Source organism: Lagopus leucura, unplaced genomic scaffold, assembly GCF_019238085.1.
Source record: "Lagopus leucura isolate 7727_CA_CO unplaced genomic scaffold, USGS_WTPT01 Super-Scaffold_100004, whole genome shotgun sequence".
NCBI lineage: Eukaryota > Metazoa > Chordata > Aves > Galliformes > Phasianidae > Lagopus > Lagopus leucura.
Window position 1 is genome coordinate 12,855,376 of NW_024962264.1, and position 17,347 is coordinate 12,872,722.

General features: G+C 35.5%; 1 protein-coding gene across 4 annotated transcripts in view; it reads right to left on the minus strand.

Moving 5' to 3' along the window:
- LRBA (LPS responsive beige-like anchor protein) overlaps positions 1-17,347 on the minus strand; it is a 367,079-nt gene that overhangs the window by 240,534 nt on the left and 109,198 nt on the right. For all 4 annotated transcript variants that reach the window (XM_042870631.1, XM_042870632.1, XM_042870630.1 and 1 more), the window contains 2 exons: positions 13,337-13,401; positions 1,531-1,639 (listed from right to left, as the gene is read on the minus strand). In XM_042870631.1, the coding sequence (XP_042726565.1) occupies positions 1,531-1,639; positions 13,337-13,401 (174 nt within the window). The remainder of the gene's footprint in view (positions 1-1,530; positions 1,640-13,336; positions 13,402-17,347) is intronic.

Here is a 17,347-nt window from a genome sequence, read left to right on the forward strand (position 1 = left end):
TAATAGTGAAGTTGACACCAATGTACTGTATTCGTCAATAGTCTGTATGTACATGAGAGAGCCCTATATTCCACATGTTTCCCACATATACACACACCTTTGTGCATGGTTTGCATCCGAAGGAAAAAAGTGAGCTGTTTATCATTCAGGGAGTTTCTGCCTAAATTCAGAGCAAAAGATGTCAAGCATGTCCCAGCCCAACGATTATTAGGGAATGAAGTAAAAAGATGCACTTTTCATCTCCACAGGATTGTCGCCAAACCCTTGATGTAATAAATGAAACACGCCTGCTATTTCACCACTGCAAAATGGTACTGTAGATATCTTACAACATCTCTGTTTGCAGGAGGGGGTAACTAGCTCTAGATGAAGTGCAGATATGTTATTAAACAACGCACAGCTTGAATCCTGGGGCCAACATAGATGACCTTTAGAACATAAGCACTGTCTAAGACAAATATGCTTTCATCTTTGGGGAATATTTTTTCAAGAAAAGATTTAAGAGAAAAACAGTTTAGGAACACGTTAAACATAAATGTGCCTTCAATCCCTTAATGCTTCATTTTAGAAACAAAACCACAAGTAGTATCGCATGTCAGAAAAAAGACTAAGTACTTTTTAAGCAGAGTATTAGCGAATTTAGTGAGATTTAACTTCATTTTCATTAAAACATCCCAGTCATTACAGAACACAGAAGGGAGATGCATGAAGTAACTAAAATCCAAAATTGGAGATATGACTAATGTGATTTCGAAAAAAAGTCTCATATGTTTATTACAAGTCTATAAAAACCAAGCCCTATATTTTACTTTAGAATCCCTTAAGTGGGATGAAAATGCAAAAACACAACAAACCACACTGAAGCATGTGAAATATATGTAAAAAGGTTTTAGAGACAGATTAAGTGAAACAGCAAGCTATAGGAAAAAAAAAAAAAAAAAAAAAGGTAATCTCTTGTTTTGGGCTTAATAGGCTGTTATCATCCATCTTCAATAAGACTGGAGGGAGAGAGGGTGCTTGGATTTGTTTTTTTTTCTTCCAGAGTTGTACCTCGACAGTGATTCTAAACAGCTTGAACATATAAAGTGATATTTGCCTCAAGGAAGAGAAGAGCATTGGTATGATACAATTTCTTCCTCCAAAACCAGGATTTGCAGATTCTGAGGTGCTCTGCACAGCCTGGCTTTCCCCCAAGAGTTAGTGGTATGCTATCAAAAAACCAATAGGACTGCTAACCATTTTATACAATGGAATTGCCTGGGTCTGCAAAGCTGTTATGCACTGGAACAGGCTCTCCCCAGAGGAATGGTTGAGTCACCATTCCCCCGAATGTGTTTAAAAACCATCTGAATGTGGTGCTCAGGGACATGATTCAGCAGAGGTTGTTAGAGTAGCATGGTTAGGTTGTGGTTGGACTTGATGAGCTTGAAGGTGTTTCCCAATCTGAGCAGTTCTGTGATTACAATATTCAATTACCGAATGTTTGTTACAGCAGTTTCTTTTTTTGGAAGTAAGAAACGCATTTCTTACCTCAAATTCAGCATGTCGGTTAATATCTTCTGCCCTCTGTCTGCTCAAGATAAATTCTGCTTCATTAGCCACTCTGACCAAATGGTCCTTCATAGTTTGACTCAACAACCTGTGGACAGAAAGTATTCAAAAGCTGCCTTAAGAGAATGAAATCCTAAAACAATACTGTATATATACGTAAATGCACTGAGCTCTGTTCTATAACACTGATTTGACCATGTTAAGTACATGTCATAAATAAGGTTGAAGGGTAATTTTCTGGCAACTAGTAAAATTGTATTTCAATAGTAAACTAAGTCAAGAATCAAACAAGATGTAAATATCATAAACAGTAATTTACAATAAAGAAATATATTAAAATCTTTCCTATACACACAATACAGGCTAAAGAAAAGTTAGCAGCTTATACCTATAAATATCCAGAGCAAAAGCCCTAATGTAAACAATATGAAGTCCATCAAAAGGAAAGTAAATTGCACTTCTGCAGTATAGTATTTTTTTCCTAAATACAAAACAGCAAGTCTATGTTAAGCATACATTTAAGCAATATTTTAAGGATATTATAAAATAAAGGTAATGTAAAATATCCTCAGTCTCACAAACAAAATGCTGAGATACACATTGCTTCAGGTTATACGCAAAACAAAGCTGTGATACAATCTGAGATTTCCGAGACCTTCATAAACCTCGAGTTTATGAATGACAGCAGATATAACAGGTTGAATTACAACCCAATTATTCTGCCAGTTCACATATTGTTACTAAAAACGTTTCCTTTTTAATTAGTTACATCGGGATTCATAAAGTTGAATCTGACTATCCAGGAGCTATACACTGTTTTGAGAGGTGTGCATTTCCATAGGATTACTCAAGGATAACAATTTCTATAGGATTACTCAAAGATAACTCGAAGACAAATCCTTTACTACTGGATAGTTTTGCAAAATACCTATCCTTAACCCATCATAACTTTTTTTTTTTTTTCTTTAATGGCTTCTCTCTACTATCATAGGAGCAGAACGTAAAAACACTTGGTTTCCTTGCCCATATAAACTAAAACACATTTCAACAAGTTCAGAGTCTAGCAAGATCCTTGCTTTAGAAAGGCAGGCTTTATTATGCAGGATGCATTCTAAAGCATACGATGCCAATTTTGTCATCCAGATATGTTTATTTAGAACTTCAGCTTCAGCTCAATCTGTTTCTATACGTATGTTTGGCAGTAAGTTCATTACTGCAGTGCTATCTCATTTCCTATCTTGTTCCTGATTCTGCAAGTCCACTTGTGGACTTAAGACATGAAATCTAGAGTCAGAAAAACATCAGAAGATGGAAATGTTTTTTGTTCACTGCTTCTCACTCTAAAGGCCAGGAAAGCTGCAATATAAGAGCTAAATGAGCCAGATTAAGCCATCTCAACCATTTAAGTCACTGAACCTGTATGCATGAAGTCTTAACAAAAGAAATAAGCACAATTCTTTATTTGGGGCATGACTTCACCTAGTGTTTGAGGAGGCTTATGCAGAAGCAATTGTTTTAGAACTATTTTTTCTTATTTTTTCTATGTCTTTTTTAATAAATCACTTTTGGAACAGGAGTAGCTACTATCAGCTAACCTACAGTTTGGCTATAAGCGTTAGAGACATGCTTCTACTATCATAACCTTGTAAAACTGGCACTGCTGGAATGGCATAACTTCAATTTCATAATTTTTCATGATTTAAAAAAAAAAAAATGAGAAAATAAACTAGTTAAGACAATGTAGTAGCTAAACTAAAAAAGAAGCCCCAACATCACTGTCTCTAAACATTTACAGTAATGTTAAGCTAAAAATAACACCCTACAGTGACAAGAACCTTTGCGTAAGTAATGTCATAGTCATCACACTGGGGCAGATTCCAAACATTTGACTCATCTTTCCCCAAGATCTACAGTAGGACTTGCAAATCTACCAAATAAGTATTTAAATAAACATTTTTAATAAAGTAAAGGACTTACTAAAAGCACAGAGATCACGCATACAGATGTATTTACTAATATGAATATATACTGATATAGATCAGTACATCAAATCAGTATTGAATATGCAATACCCATTCCTTCTGCTAACCTGTTCAAACTTGGGAAAATACTAGTCGTTCACTTTCTGTTCAAGAAAGCATGCTTTGCAATAATCATTGTACTTATTTTCTACAGATTTTCCTTCTGTCTACTAACTGTAGCCAATGACCAGCCCTAGCAGATGACTGTACACTAGCACTTACTACGCATTTGCAGAGATGATGGATTTATTCCAAACGAAGCAAAAAACTACATTCTGTCACAGACCAAGCAACACTCAAAGCAAACCAGAAGTTTACCTAGTGAAAACATTCACCTCTTACGCATCAGAAGAAACTTGTTCTCCTTTGGACCAATCCCCGCCTCTGTCAACTCTCTCTTAGTAATGCCACGCAATTTCCCCATTTGCTCTACGCTATTTCACAGCAGCCTAACAAAGCCAGAGAAACCTTTCATGTGATTTTGCAGATACAGCCTAGCTGAACTCCTCCTTTTGGCAGCCAAAAACTCTTAAAGCTAAAAACTACACAATAGCCTAACCTCAACACACATACCTACTAGTAACTTCCAACTCTTCTCAAAAAAAAGTCTAACAGTTTCATATTACTATGTAACAACTACTATAAAACTTCACTTACTGCAGAATGCCAAATTCAGCAAGTAAATATCTTAAGAAGGTAAGAACAAAAGTTTTTTATTAGTACAACTGGGCCACATAAGAAATAATTTACTGTTCTTCACCATACAAAAGCTGTGCTCATTATTTATACTAAAAAAACTCACAATTGTAATCTTCCTTTTCATTCACCTTTAGCAAATGCTGCACACTCCTACATTAACATTCTTTCATTTAAGTTTTTCTAATTTTATTAACTGTTCAAGTTGTATTACTACGTAGGTCAGCCTGGATTTTCTCCTTTGAGAACAGTATCATCTTACTAAGTGCACCATCCATATTTTATTTTGAATTTACATCCTGAAGGGCCAAATTTAGCCAATGCAATACCTACCTACCTACAGATGTCATGGTGTCATGATATAACAGAGGCGCCCACAATCATCACTAAAATTCAAGTACAAGCTCTCAGCATCTCTATAAAAGAGCACATCAGTTTGTATAATAAAATTCTATTCATTTAGATCTAAACAAAAAAATTTGGAAACACTGACTGCTGCTTCTTTTTCATTTGAGGCAAACAAAACACCAAACAGAAATTTGCTATGTGTAGCCTACTGCATGCAGCAAAAACAAATATTTCCAGCTAAGTAGATCACTACTGAGGCAATGACAAAAATCACTCACTCTCGCCGAACTATTAGTTAACCTCTAAACTATCTAAAATATGTTTTGTAAATACGTGAGTAGCTGTAAGCTGCACTTACTGTATCGGGGAACATAATGAGAAAAAAGCTCTCATCTACACAAAAAACCCAGTAAGTTTAGAAAAAAACTGATTTTCCTTAGGATGACAACATTCCAAAGATTCAAAGGGTCATAACTGTTCTTTCTGGTACCTACTCTGACCTTCTATTCAAAATTGATCTTGCATGTTTTTGGCTAAATAATTTCACTTCGCCATCAAGTGTGAACCTTCCGGTTGAGCTGCAGCAGAGCATTCATAAACACGCCCCAGCTTTTTGTTTTGGTTGTTGTTGAAGATTTAAGGAGATTCTGCAAGTTGTTTTCCAATGAAGAAATTTTATAACAAAACAACTGCTGTCGATATTAAATAAGCAACTATTTCACATACGCTTCTATCCTGTTTTTAATTCCAACTGATTACATCAGTTTATTTCTGTGCTAAATACATCTGTCCCAAACTTTGGTTTATACTTGTTTTTCTGCAGCAAAAAGACATTTTCATTTCCTTGATTAAACAGATTATTTGAATTTCTTCTAACCTCTATTACAATGAATACCAGTTAAAAGAAATAAGAGTCCAGTAATTTTACTCTTATTCGTGTTTCATAATCTCTACATGCAGATGCAAGGCCCAGATTTACCTTTTTATACCACTATCTCATGTGTCTGTTTCACTTTTTTCTGTTAACAAAAACTGAAATGCTGATGAATCAGATTTACGGGGGTTGCTCCAAAAGTAATGCCTCCTATTTCATTAAGTAGACATGTAAATTCAGAGGTGGATGCTGGAAATGCTGATGATGGATTTATGAGGGTTGCTCCAAAAGTAACGCCTCCTGTTTCATTATATAACTTGAGAAGTGGATGCTGGGGTACGGTAGTGAAGGCTAAACCTGCCCAACAATATCCTGCTACTGCTTGGCTTTTTTACAGACAGCAGCAGAGAGGCAGTCTGACAAAATGGCACCTAATATGGAAGCACTTAAAGAACAAAGGTGTGCCTTTGAATTCCTCCATGCGGAAAGAAATGAATCCGTTGGCACTCATCAATACTTGCTTAATATTGAGAGAGATCAAGCAGTGGGTGTGAGCACAGTGGGTTGGTGTGTTTCTGTAGCAACAACAGTGACAGTGGGCCACCTGCACTGCTAGAGATTTTTAAGAGTATAGCACATTGGCTCTTGCTCACTGCTAGTGAAAATGCACAGATGGAGGTGGTGACTATGTTGAAAAACAGTGTTTTGCAATTGAGAATCTGCTCTATCAAATAGTATAATCATGCTCTCCTATCTGTTGTCATTTCTGTGGAAACAAATAAGTGGCATTACTTTTGAAGAGACTCACATACACTCCCGCTCGTTAGATCACCATCTGTTTTATTTACAGAAACATTACTCAGTTTTTTCTGATCTTGAACAATGAAGTGTTTTTCCTGCATGGCTAGATATGCATGTACTGCGTGAGTTTGACCACAACAGCTATGGGTAATGACAGTGCCTCAAACAGACTCTTCCCCCTTTGCATAAGCAGTTTGTTTCATGTCATTAACTTTGTGAAGTTGAACAGCCTAGTAAAAACAAGCAGTGGGACAGAACCCATGTGGGAAGTCAAATATATACTTGCATACTTTGCTGGGTCAGGTATGACATGCTAAAACAACTAAGTGATGAAATTACAGCCAAACAGATGGGATATTCTGATTTTTATTGTTACACTGGATAAGAACACCACAAGAGATAGAGCAAGAAATCTTTTTATTCTGATGTCTAACTGCTGAATGGTTAGTTAGTGAACCTTCTTGGAACAAGGGAAAAAAAAAGGAGTGCAAGAGAAAAAAAAAAGGTAGAATGGAAATACACGTGTAAGAGTGAGAAGTGGATAAAACCTGGGTTAGTATTGCTGATGTTCAACAATTACTAGTTTTAATCGAAATACTGCAAAACCTTTGTAGATGACGCTTTCAACAGTTGTTTAGGCATAAATCTCTCATAAAGCACCACAGGACAGACTGTGGTAGATTGTTCTAGATAGCACCACAGCAGAGAACTCTGAGATAGCCAGGAAAGGAGGATAAAAGCAAGCTTTTCTATTTGCACTCCTCGTAAACATAGCATATAAGATTCTCTTACATCAAAAAGAGATGCATCTTACAGGGATACAAACTGTCTTTCATGGGATCTGACTACTCAGCGTGTAAAGTGTTGGAATTACAGCTGCAAGGCAGTTTTACAATTGCTTCGTGGAACTCTGGTATTTTACAAATATCCTGTTCTATCATCAAAAAAATACAGACAAGTCCATAGTTTGAACACATTTACGCCCCTCAAATTATTGAAGAAAGTGAACTGCACAGAGACACCAGAAAGCTGCCTTGGACTTGCAAGGTAATAAACCCAAATAGCACTCTGAAAGGACATCTAAGAAAGGACGCACCAATCCCTTCTTTTCTGTCTAGAAAAGCTATTTGGAACACGTAAGAGCCAAGTGAAAATTAATCTGAGGTTGCATTCACTTCTGCATCAAGACTGACAGAATTTATGAAAATTTGTACAATCCCTGTACACACACAGTGTGCAGAATACCTTCTTGTTACTACTATATTAATTTACTTTTTAAAAGCTGATGTTACTAGAAATATCATACATAAAAATACATTTAAGAATTCCCAGGCACTCAAAAGCGTTTTATGATTTTGCTTTTTTACAGAACCAACAAATTAATGACATATTCCCCAAAGCAAAACCTACCTTTATCACATACATGCACTCCAAAATTATGAGCATAAAGGCTTACATTAATTTTTAATCATTAAATCAGTTCTCCCAAAAAGCTTCTGCTTGTTCATTAGGTTGCAGCAAAGCTCATATGTTTCCAGTTACATAAAACGACGCAATTTAAATCCTTGCACAGATGATCAAACAAAACTCAGTAAAATAAAAAACTGTTTTTAAAATGGCTGTGTATGTCACACAACATCTTGGTGCACACACAAGATAATCAAGTAGCGTTCAACAATCCCACCTCAAATCACTCTTCCATTTCTGAAACACATGCAGGCTACAATTTCTAATTTTAAGCACATTTCAAATGTTGGTTAAAGTCCAGCTGAATGGTCTTCCGTAGTTCAAATTCATGCATTAAAAAAAGCTGCGTCTGCTATGAAGCAAAACAATAGCTTAAAAAGTCAGAACATAAATCATCTAAAATCACTTTTACAAAACCTATCACTTAACCAGAATGGCAGGTTGCTAAAAATAACAAGAAAAAAAAATGTGGAAAACACTTTTTTTCCTCCTACAAACCAAGATTAAGGTGGTGGTTCTGTAGTATCAGTAGGCTGGGGCAGAGAGGCTGTAACAAGGGAAGCAGACTGCTAATAATCAGTGCTAGTTTGGACACTACAACATTATCTTTTTCTGAGCCATTTTTGGTCAATTATGCATAAAGGCTAAGTGTCTTAGTTATCATCCCTTTTTTTTCATTAATAGCTACATTTTTCTAACTACTTTCCATCACAGTAGTTGCTCCTATGGCAACACATTCTCTAACACTCATTCCTTGAGAGTGACCGCACCACCACAAATGAAAGACAATTGAATGGGGCAGCCTACATCTGTCCCTTATTTTCTGTTAGGAAGGCGTGTGAGTAACTGGCCAACTGGTTTGATTGCCAACAATTTCAATATTAAAAAATATTTGCATCTATTACCAGTCAAAAGTAATATCTGCAATTTAAGAGAAGGAACAGCAGGTGATGTTGAAATTTTCATAGTACGGTAACTTCTAAAAAAATAATGTAGAAACACAAATGATTACAGCATTCCAGATTTTAAACTACTGGATGTTATGCTTTGGGAGAATAATTCCACTTGTATGTGATTATTTATGGCGAGATTTGGGGCTTTTTCTGGTTGGTTAGTGAAATCTTTACTGTCAAAGGATGTTGCTGCCTGCCCTCTTCCTCCTCTTCTCATTAACTTCTGAATTCTTTGAGTAATTATAACCAATACTTTTTTTTTTTTTTTTTTAAACAGAAGGTTGGAATTTCCCAAAACATAATATTTAAACCCAGCAGAGGACAGAAAACTTTGTAAACGCCCTTGGGGGGAGCAGGGGAGTGGGAAATTGCAATAATCCAATATTGGATGAGAATCCTGATATGGAGAAATTTTTTGAGATTTCAATCCTCATCAGACTGCAGAAAACCTACCCATACGAAAAAGTTAGAGAAGAAACAAACAAACTTCATTAGTTCTGCTTCCCCTGGATACATTTGTAAAACCTCAGGTTTGCTTCAGTTTAGGATTTAAAAGGGGGGATGGCAAAGAGGAAGAAATGCATTCCGTACATTTCATTAAGGCATCCTTCCAGCAAACTTTATGTGATGGCTTTTTGATGGTTTTTTTTTTCCGTTTTTCTTTTAACATACAAATGCTTTTTGTACGTTAACAAAAAAAAAAATTTTTATTTATCTGAATCCTCATGTACCAATGTATAGACACTGAAGAATACAGCAATTAGTTCTTCAGATGACCAAGAAAACCGTGTTTGAGAAAATTGAAGATAATCATGTCCAAGAGTCTCTTCAACTGAAAATCTGAAAGAATAATTGCTGCAGCATGCTTAGGAGACTGATCCCTCAACCCCTGCCCATGCCAAACCCATTATCACCCCAAAGGGGATAATAACTGTCATGCCTAGTCTCAAGCACAAGTACGTTTGTTAGTGCACTGACTGATACAGAAAATAAGGTCTAGCATAAAGATGCTTCACACTAAAGTGTGCTAATGAATCAAAGCGACAGGAGAGAATTTTAACCTTCACAGAGCAAAGGAGTTTGTTTGCTAACTAGGTAGAGGAAATAAGAGGCTAACAAAAGAGACATTTGTTGACTCAAGAAAGTAACACAAACAAGTAGGTTTTTTTCAAGTTCAGAAATAATAGCTTGAATATCTCCTGCATAAGGAGGAAAGATTATTAGTTCCAGGATGAGAACAACAAAGGAAATACGTCCGGACAATTCGGAAGTCTCTGAAGAAGACTGGCTATGTGAGTGAACCAATCACACTGAAAGGATGGTTCCAGTAAAACAAATTCTCTCATCAGTAAGGTCTTCGTCTGAGGGCTTCAAAACAGACTGTCCCTAAAGGGAGGACCCAAAGGTGAAAAGCATGTACCAAGACTGAAATCTAGACTGACATAAGTTCAACAGGTTAAAGAAAATGTTTTACAATCTACGTTTCTGCTGCACACATGGCTGAGAGCACAAGGAAGCAGCACATGCTGGCACCTTTTTAACAAGGTTTCAAAGAGCCAGACATAACGTTATTGTATAATGTATATTCATTTTATTAAATGCAGATAAACATTCAATGCAGCAATGTTTTGAAATTTGTTTCTGTTTTCATTTTTGGAAAGATTTTCCAATATCTGCTCCCTTAGCTTTTCACTTACATTCAACACTCTCCTGGCTTTCTACACAGATTTTTTTTTTTTTTTTGAACTACACTGTATCCTGTCCTTCAAAGACCTCAGTTGTTTATTTCACAATTAAAGTAGTTCTACCATTCTGTATCTTCACAATCCAGTCTCCCTTCTAGAGATTTTTTCCCCCGTTTTGATTACTCGAAATATCTCTAGGTTCAAACAACCCTATTTTGCTACACACAGAATAGCAGTGGCCCCCTGAATTTGCAAAGCCTGGGAGCAGCATGTTATATACTCGTTATTTGCAAACATGATGAAATTCAGCCCAACACATTCTGAATTCAGTACATACATTGCAGACCTTACGAGTCCCAGAGGCAGACTTTCTGCACATATTTCTGTCCGGGGAATCGTAGCCAAAACACACCAAGTCAAAACATAAAACTCTCAACTGGCGAGAGAGAGAGAGAGGTACATTCATACCTTTCACATAAAAGGAAAGACGACATTTCAAGGCAAATATAAGAAGAGCTTTAAATCTCATCTTTTAGAGCTCATTTGATTCCAGAAACATTTTTAGTTGTCTTAATTGCCTGATAAAAATAAAAACACCACCACCACAAAAAAAAAAACAAAAAAAAACTACAGGAATACAGGAGGACAAATTTCAAACTGAAATACCCTTCGATACGTCAATAACTTGTCCGAAAATGAGCAATAAGTGTTGTGAAAACTGTGCTTCACAAAGACTATAGCATGACATTTTCCACCAATAAAGCAGACAACAGCAATTTTGCGATTCCACAAATTCCAGGCAGCTCTACTGTCCTTAATATTATTTTATTTATTCTAACACTCCATGCATCACGGTACCCCACGGACATCCTTACTTGCTGAAATCAGCTCTGTCCTGTGTACAAACACCTTGTCATCTTCCTTTGAGTTGCAGGAGACAATTTAAAAATTCAACTACTGTTACAGAATTGTATTAAAAGTGTAAATCAGAATCCTTCAGCTATTTCCATTTTTTTTAAATTATAATTTTAAGGTTTCAGCTTTTGGAGTTCTTAAAAAAAAAACCACAGTGTTACGAAAAAAATAAAAGAGATGCTTTAGAGTAAATGTTAGTATAGGTGCAAGAAGAATAACGTGTGACCTTTACAAAGGAGATGAAAAGAGTAGTTTTGGAATGTAGTTCATGTTGTAGGAGGGATAATAGCTTCCTTTTAGTGAATGCTGAAAAGCCACAAAGCAATGCAATGACCAGTTCAGCAGCAACTTTAAAAGATTCCTATAAACCCGAATGGAGGAAAAATGGAACTAGATAAAAGGAGACATTTTTATAAGAAACGAATCCGCTCCCCTCTTCCCCATAATGAAAGTTACATTCCCACTTTTTAAAAAAAAACTCTGCTATGAGTCATGAAAAAAATGAAGCAACAATTACTTAGATATTTTCTGCTAACCAAAACCACACTTTTCAGTCTTTAAGGGATCATTTGTCCCTGAGACAACCACTCTGCTAAGACTAGACTATAAGTTATTGATGTTGTTTATGGAGGCGGGGGAGTGATTCCATCTGTCTGTGATGGGCACTGTAGGTTTTTAAAAGAATATAGTCAATTCCAAACACTTTACTGATAGAACGCTCTCTGAATGCTTGACCTGAACAAACAGACTACCAGGTAACTGCTACTTAAGCTCGGTAACTGATTTGTTCATGATAATCATCTTACCCAGATGTACCTTACATTCTGGTTTACATGTGTGTGGGATCTCTACGTTATCTATGCTAATAAAACATTAATCAAGGGCCAAATTTATAGCAGGCACTTTATAAGTAAGGTCAGGACAGGTCAGCCTCACATAATAGGAAACAACTACAGGCTAGATCTTAACACTGTAACTGAACACCCTTGTTACTTTACCTTGGCCCTTGGGATCAAGACTAGTAGCAAAATGTTTTTTCTGCCTCAAAATGGTGTTTCCCTTAATGTGAAGTGAAATGCAACCATTACAATGCTCATTACTTCTAGAAATCTGGAGAACATTTATGCAGTTTAGAAGAAAAATCTCAAATAGCCATTTCGTCTATGATGCTGTTTACAGAGCCTTTTAATTTCTGTGTTAAATTACTCTATTTTTACCTCAGTAGCTGCCCTACTCCTGTGAAATCGATTTTCTGTTGAGATTATTACTAGCTTAAGTTGCTCGCCAACAGAATACTGCTTTTGAAAATGGCACTTTTAATTTCTTATAATGCTGCTTAGCAAACTCATTAAGACATCTTGAATAAAAATCCTTTTGAAAACGTAAATATTGTTCTTAGTCTGCCTCATAATCTATTCCTAATGAAGAAAATATTGATGGCTCTAAATAGTCACTACAAGTTAAAGAACATGGCCTCAACAACTGCTCTATCATTTTCTTTAAGTCTCAGTAATATACATGTATAGTTACGGACAGAACATGAAGGCTGATTGGGAACACTAACACAACTTCTGTATTTTAAAGGGATACTTTTCCATTCTATGAAGTAGATAGAAAATAAATGAGGAAACTTCAATCTAATTTTTGAGGCAAAGGCTTATTTAACAATTCCTAGTTATAATGCCTTCCAAATATCAATTCCCTTCTTCAAGAGATTAGTCAAATACAAATTACAGTTTTAACGTTAACCAGTGCACAAGAACAGGAAGAAAGAAATCCATGATACTGTTATGTGATTTGTTCCATGAAACCAGAGCATTCAGATTCTGTAAAATCTCTTATTTAGTATTAGAACTAAGTAGAACTGTTAAAGAAAATGAATTTATGCTTGTGAACCTCAAAGAAATTGTAACACAAACAGAAACAAAACAAAACAGCAGAAGCAAAATTCCAGGAAAGTATTTCAAGACACTTAAGTTGCCCTAAGTTCCTTAATGCTAAGACAGAGTTGCTATTTTGACTTACCTTCCTTCATTGACTAGCTCTATAAAGGCAAGACCAGCATTCTTTTGTATAGAGTTCTGCCACTCCTGAGAAAGAGAAAAATAAGACAGTTGTAAAAATGAGACCAACAAAAACCATCTAGGGTTAGAAAGTCATGCTCCTTCTTTTAAATTCTGATCACTTACACCACTAACAAACATAAAAAGCATTAATTGTGTGGTAATCAGGAAGGAAACAATCACCAGCAAGAACAAATAAGTGTCATCCATTCCAAGTCACATTCTGTGGAGGGCAGAAGAAAACAAAAACATCCCACAAATAACTCTTCATCGTTCACTATGTTGTGTGCTAATTCTCAGCTTCCTCTGGTTCACTGATCCTCTGCCTTAGTGAGACTTGGTAATGCTAATATAATCTTTCAAATAAATTTAGTGCTTACAGATTTCTTAAATACTAATTATATATATAGATAATAGTCTTCTCATCTTTACTTCATATGTTCACTTCTAGTGCAAAGATCAGGTTTATCAAATAATACATCAATAATACCCAACACGTATTAAATAAAAAAAAGTAACAAAATAATTCTAACAGCACAGAGGCAGGCACCACACATTTCTTACATCCAAGAGAACCCTTAATTATAGCAAAATTCCACACGCCCTTCAGAGTAGGTGCAGGTTCTGCCTGATCTCCTTATAAGACATTTTAATAAGTAATCAATGAACAGGACACATTAGTGGGGCTTCCTTCCTCTTTTGAAAGCTGATAAGGAAGCAGAATATGTCAACAGAAATACAACAAAGCCTAGGAATCCCATACCCAATAGCAACAAATTGACAGAAATTTAAAAAAAAAAAAAAATGGAGTAACAAATATGTGAGACATCGGAGAGAAAAAATATCGGGATCTGGAAAGAACAGACTGGATATAGCCCTTCATTTAATTCAGTCACAACTGTTTTAACTGTCTGAAGTTTGTTCCCCTTCTAAGCCAACAAAAGCCAAGCAGACAGACATATTAGCATTACATCAGCTTTCTTGATTTCCTTGTTTTATTGTAAGAATCAGCAATCCTAGCAATTATTTTTTTTAGAAATCTTGACAGTTTTAGAACAGACAGAAAGCACAAAACTGCAGATTGATCTTAAATCTATTTCAGATTTCTAAGAACAGAAGTATTCAGCACTCATTCTACCACCAGAGGAAGTTTTTAGCTACCCGTATTTGCGAAGTGATATTACCCCTTTAAGTTAGAGACATCAAGTTTGATCAGACACACACAAAAACCAACAGAAAAATTAAAAGGTTGCCATGTTTCACTATCAACTCATTTTCTACTTCTTAATCATTTTTAATGTGTGACACTGTATAGCAATGTTGAAATAGGCAGAATTAAAAGAATAATTAGAATTTGTGATTATTCCTCACGAATAATAAAGGATTTCATTACTTTTTATATAACTAGCTTATAAGCATTGCTAGTCGTGTAACATTCTAAACATCAGCTAGATTCCAATTACATACTGTTGCATTGATATATATTTTTTAATTATTATTACTATTTTTGTAATACCCCCAGTGGTATCATTGTTTTTTCCAGCTACATTTATTTTACTGATCTCTCTCCCATCATCCTTCCAATTCTCTCCCACTGCCTTCTTACTGTCACCACTACAAGACTTAAAGTTAGCCTAAAAGCTGTTTCAAATAGTTTTAAAAAAATATTTAATTCACTTAAAAAAGCCCTTTAGGTTGTTAATAATCTAAACAAAATAATTTGCAGAACTAATACTGTTAAGAGGCTCTTCTAATATAATATCGACTTGTAAATAGCTTTGTATGAAGATTGTTAAAATGACGGTGTTAGCCAAAAGTTCCTGAAAAGCAAAAAAAATAAGTAAAAGTTCTTTTTATGACACTGCCCATCTGTTGCTCTACGTTAGTAATCTCTCTGTCTCATTAACAGAACTCTCTACAACACTTGAAAATTTAATTGGTGAAGATGGAGGATGCCAAAAGTGAAAAGAAGGCGTATTTATCATGATACTTTTCAGCATTTTTCTCTACATCAGACATCATCAAAAGCAGTGTTAGTCTAAACAATTTCACAAATCCCAGTTGAACACACCCTAAAGCTAGTTTTAATAGTTGAAAGAAAAGACTAATGGTCATCATATTTCATGATCCCTTCAATATTTCCCCACAGTATATGTTCTCTCAAACAATTACACTCAGTGTGCATATTGCATTATTATATCAACATCTTAGTTATCCATCTCCCAAAGGTATTAGGGAAAAAACACGTTAAAAGCCTCAAACTCAACCACTAATGCAACTAAATAACTACAAAACACATTTCAGCACTTTCCTAAGGAAGGACTGTAAGAGAAGATCAACAAAGTCAATAATTTCATACCTGTTCTAAGCTGTACTTAATTGACCATCATTTCCGATGGCTGTAAATGTTTAGTAACTGAAAGACATAATCTACTTTTAATGCTTTTGGTCACTGTACAATGAGAATAGCGAAGCAGAAAAAAAAACAGAAGCACTATGCACAAATAGCTACACTGAAAAGCAACCATTTCAAGGAGACAAATAAGAAATCTCATTTTACTCAAATACCATGTCTGATGTGGAAACTTCTTAGCTCATTACTTTTTCACCCACTTCCTTAATGGAATCTGTAAACACTTTGAGAAGTACTCGAGACAAAAAGCATGTACTATATCCTTTCCTGAAATGATGCTTTGAGCATCACCTGAATTATTGTTTTGTATAGAACACTATATTGCATTTCCTGTCGCTACTGCGCAATCCTGTTATAAGCAAAATCATATCCCAGTCCTTTATAGCATCAATTTTATATCATCAACAAGATTCACTAACACATTATAAGTACACAAAGGTCATCAGTTGAAAAGACGAAGCAGTATTAGTATTAAAACCATTAAAACCACCCCTTCAGAAATAATCTCCTTCAAGGTTTGTATTTTAACCTACTGTCATCCCATTTGAGTTGGACATTTCGTTCTTGTTTGTTTTTTTTTTTTTTTTAATATCTATTTGACAGCTTTCTTTTTTAATTAATCTTAACTAACGATTAGTCATGTGACAATAAAATCCATATAAATCACTGCCACATCTCCTTCATCTGTGAAATACATGTTGACAGAAAACAACAACAAGCATTAGACTACAACCAGCAATGAGATTATTCTGGCAAAACAGTCTTTAGTAACCTCGATCTACACGTGCAGTTATTCCACCTCAAAATACATTTATAAGTCTTTCATACTACTCAATAATCTTTCTTCTTTTTTTAAAAAGAAGCCATGTCTCTCATTCTGTGGCAATATTAGATAAATACTGAAGATCCTTAAGTCTGTACTGAAGTTGGATTTTCAGGTGTCACCTCTATCAATCAGTTATTTTTTCCATTTGTTGTTGGCTCCCTGAACATCCTGAATATTCCTGATCAGATTTAATAGTTGAGAAGCTCATTATTTATCCTTGCCCATCTAAAAGCCTTTTCTACAAGCATCAGCTAGTAGAAGCCAGTTTGAGAACAAATAAACTGAGGTAATTATTCTCAAAGTGCATTACAGACCAGTGGAACCCATTGCTAAAGAATGCTGCACTCCTTAAAAGTAGGAGAAAGTGGAGATGGTATGCAAGGAAAACTCACCGATATTTACTAAAATCACAGTAACTCCAATCAACTGAGAAAATACCCCACATTGACAGCAGTGGGAAAGAGGAAGAACACACATGGAGAAGTCATGGAGGAGTGTCACATACATTTGCCCTATCTTATTCTTCTTGAGAATCTCTTTGCATCCACAGTTAGAGATCAGAGTAAGGAAGGTAGACCCCTTAACTAACACACAGTCATTTCTAAATTTTAATCACTCAAACAAATGCCAGGATTTATTTTTTAGAAATATTTGGATGGGTTGCAGTTTCAAGCGCTTGCATGTACACAGCAACATACAATTCATCCTCATCTGTACACTCCTAAGAAATTAAC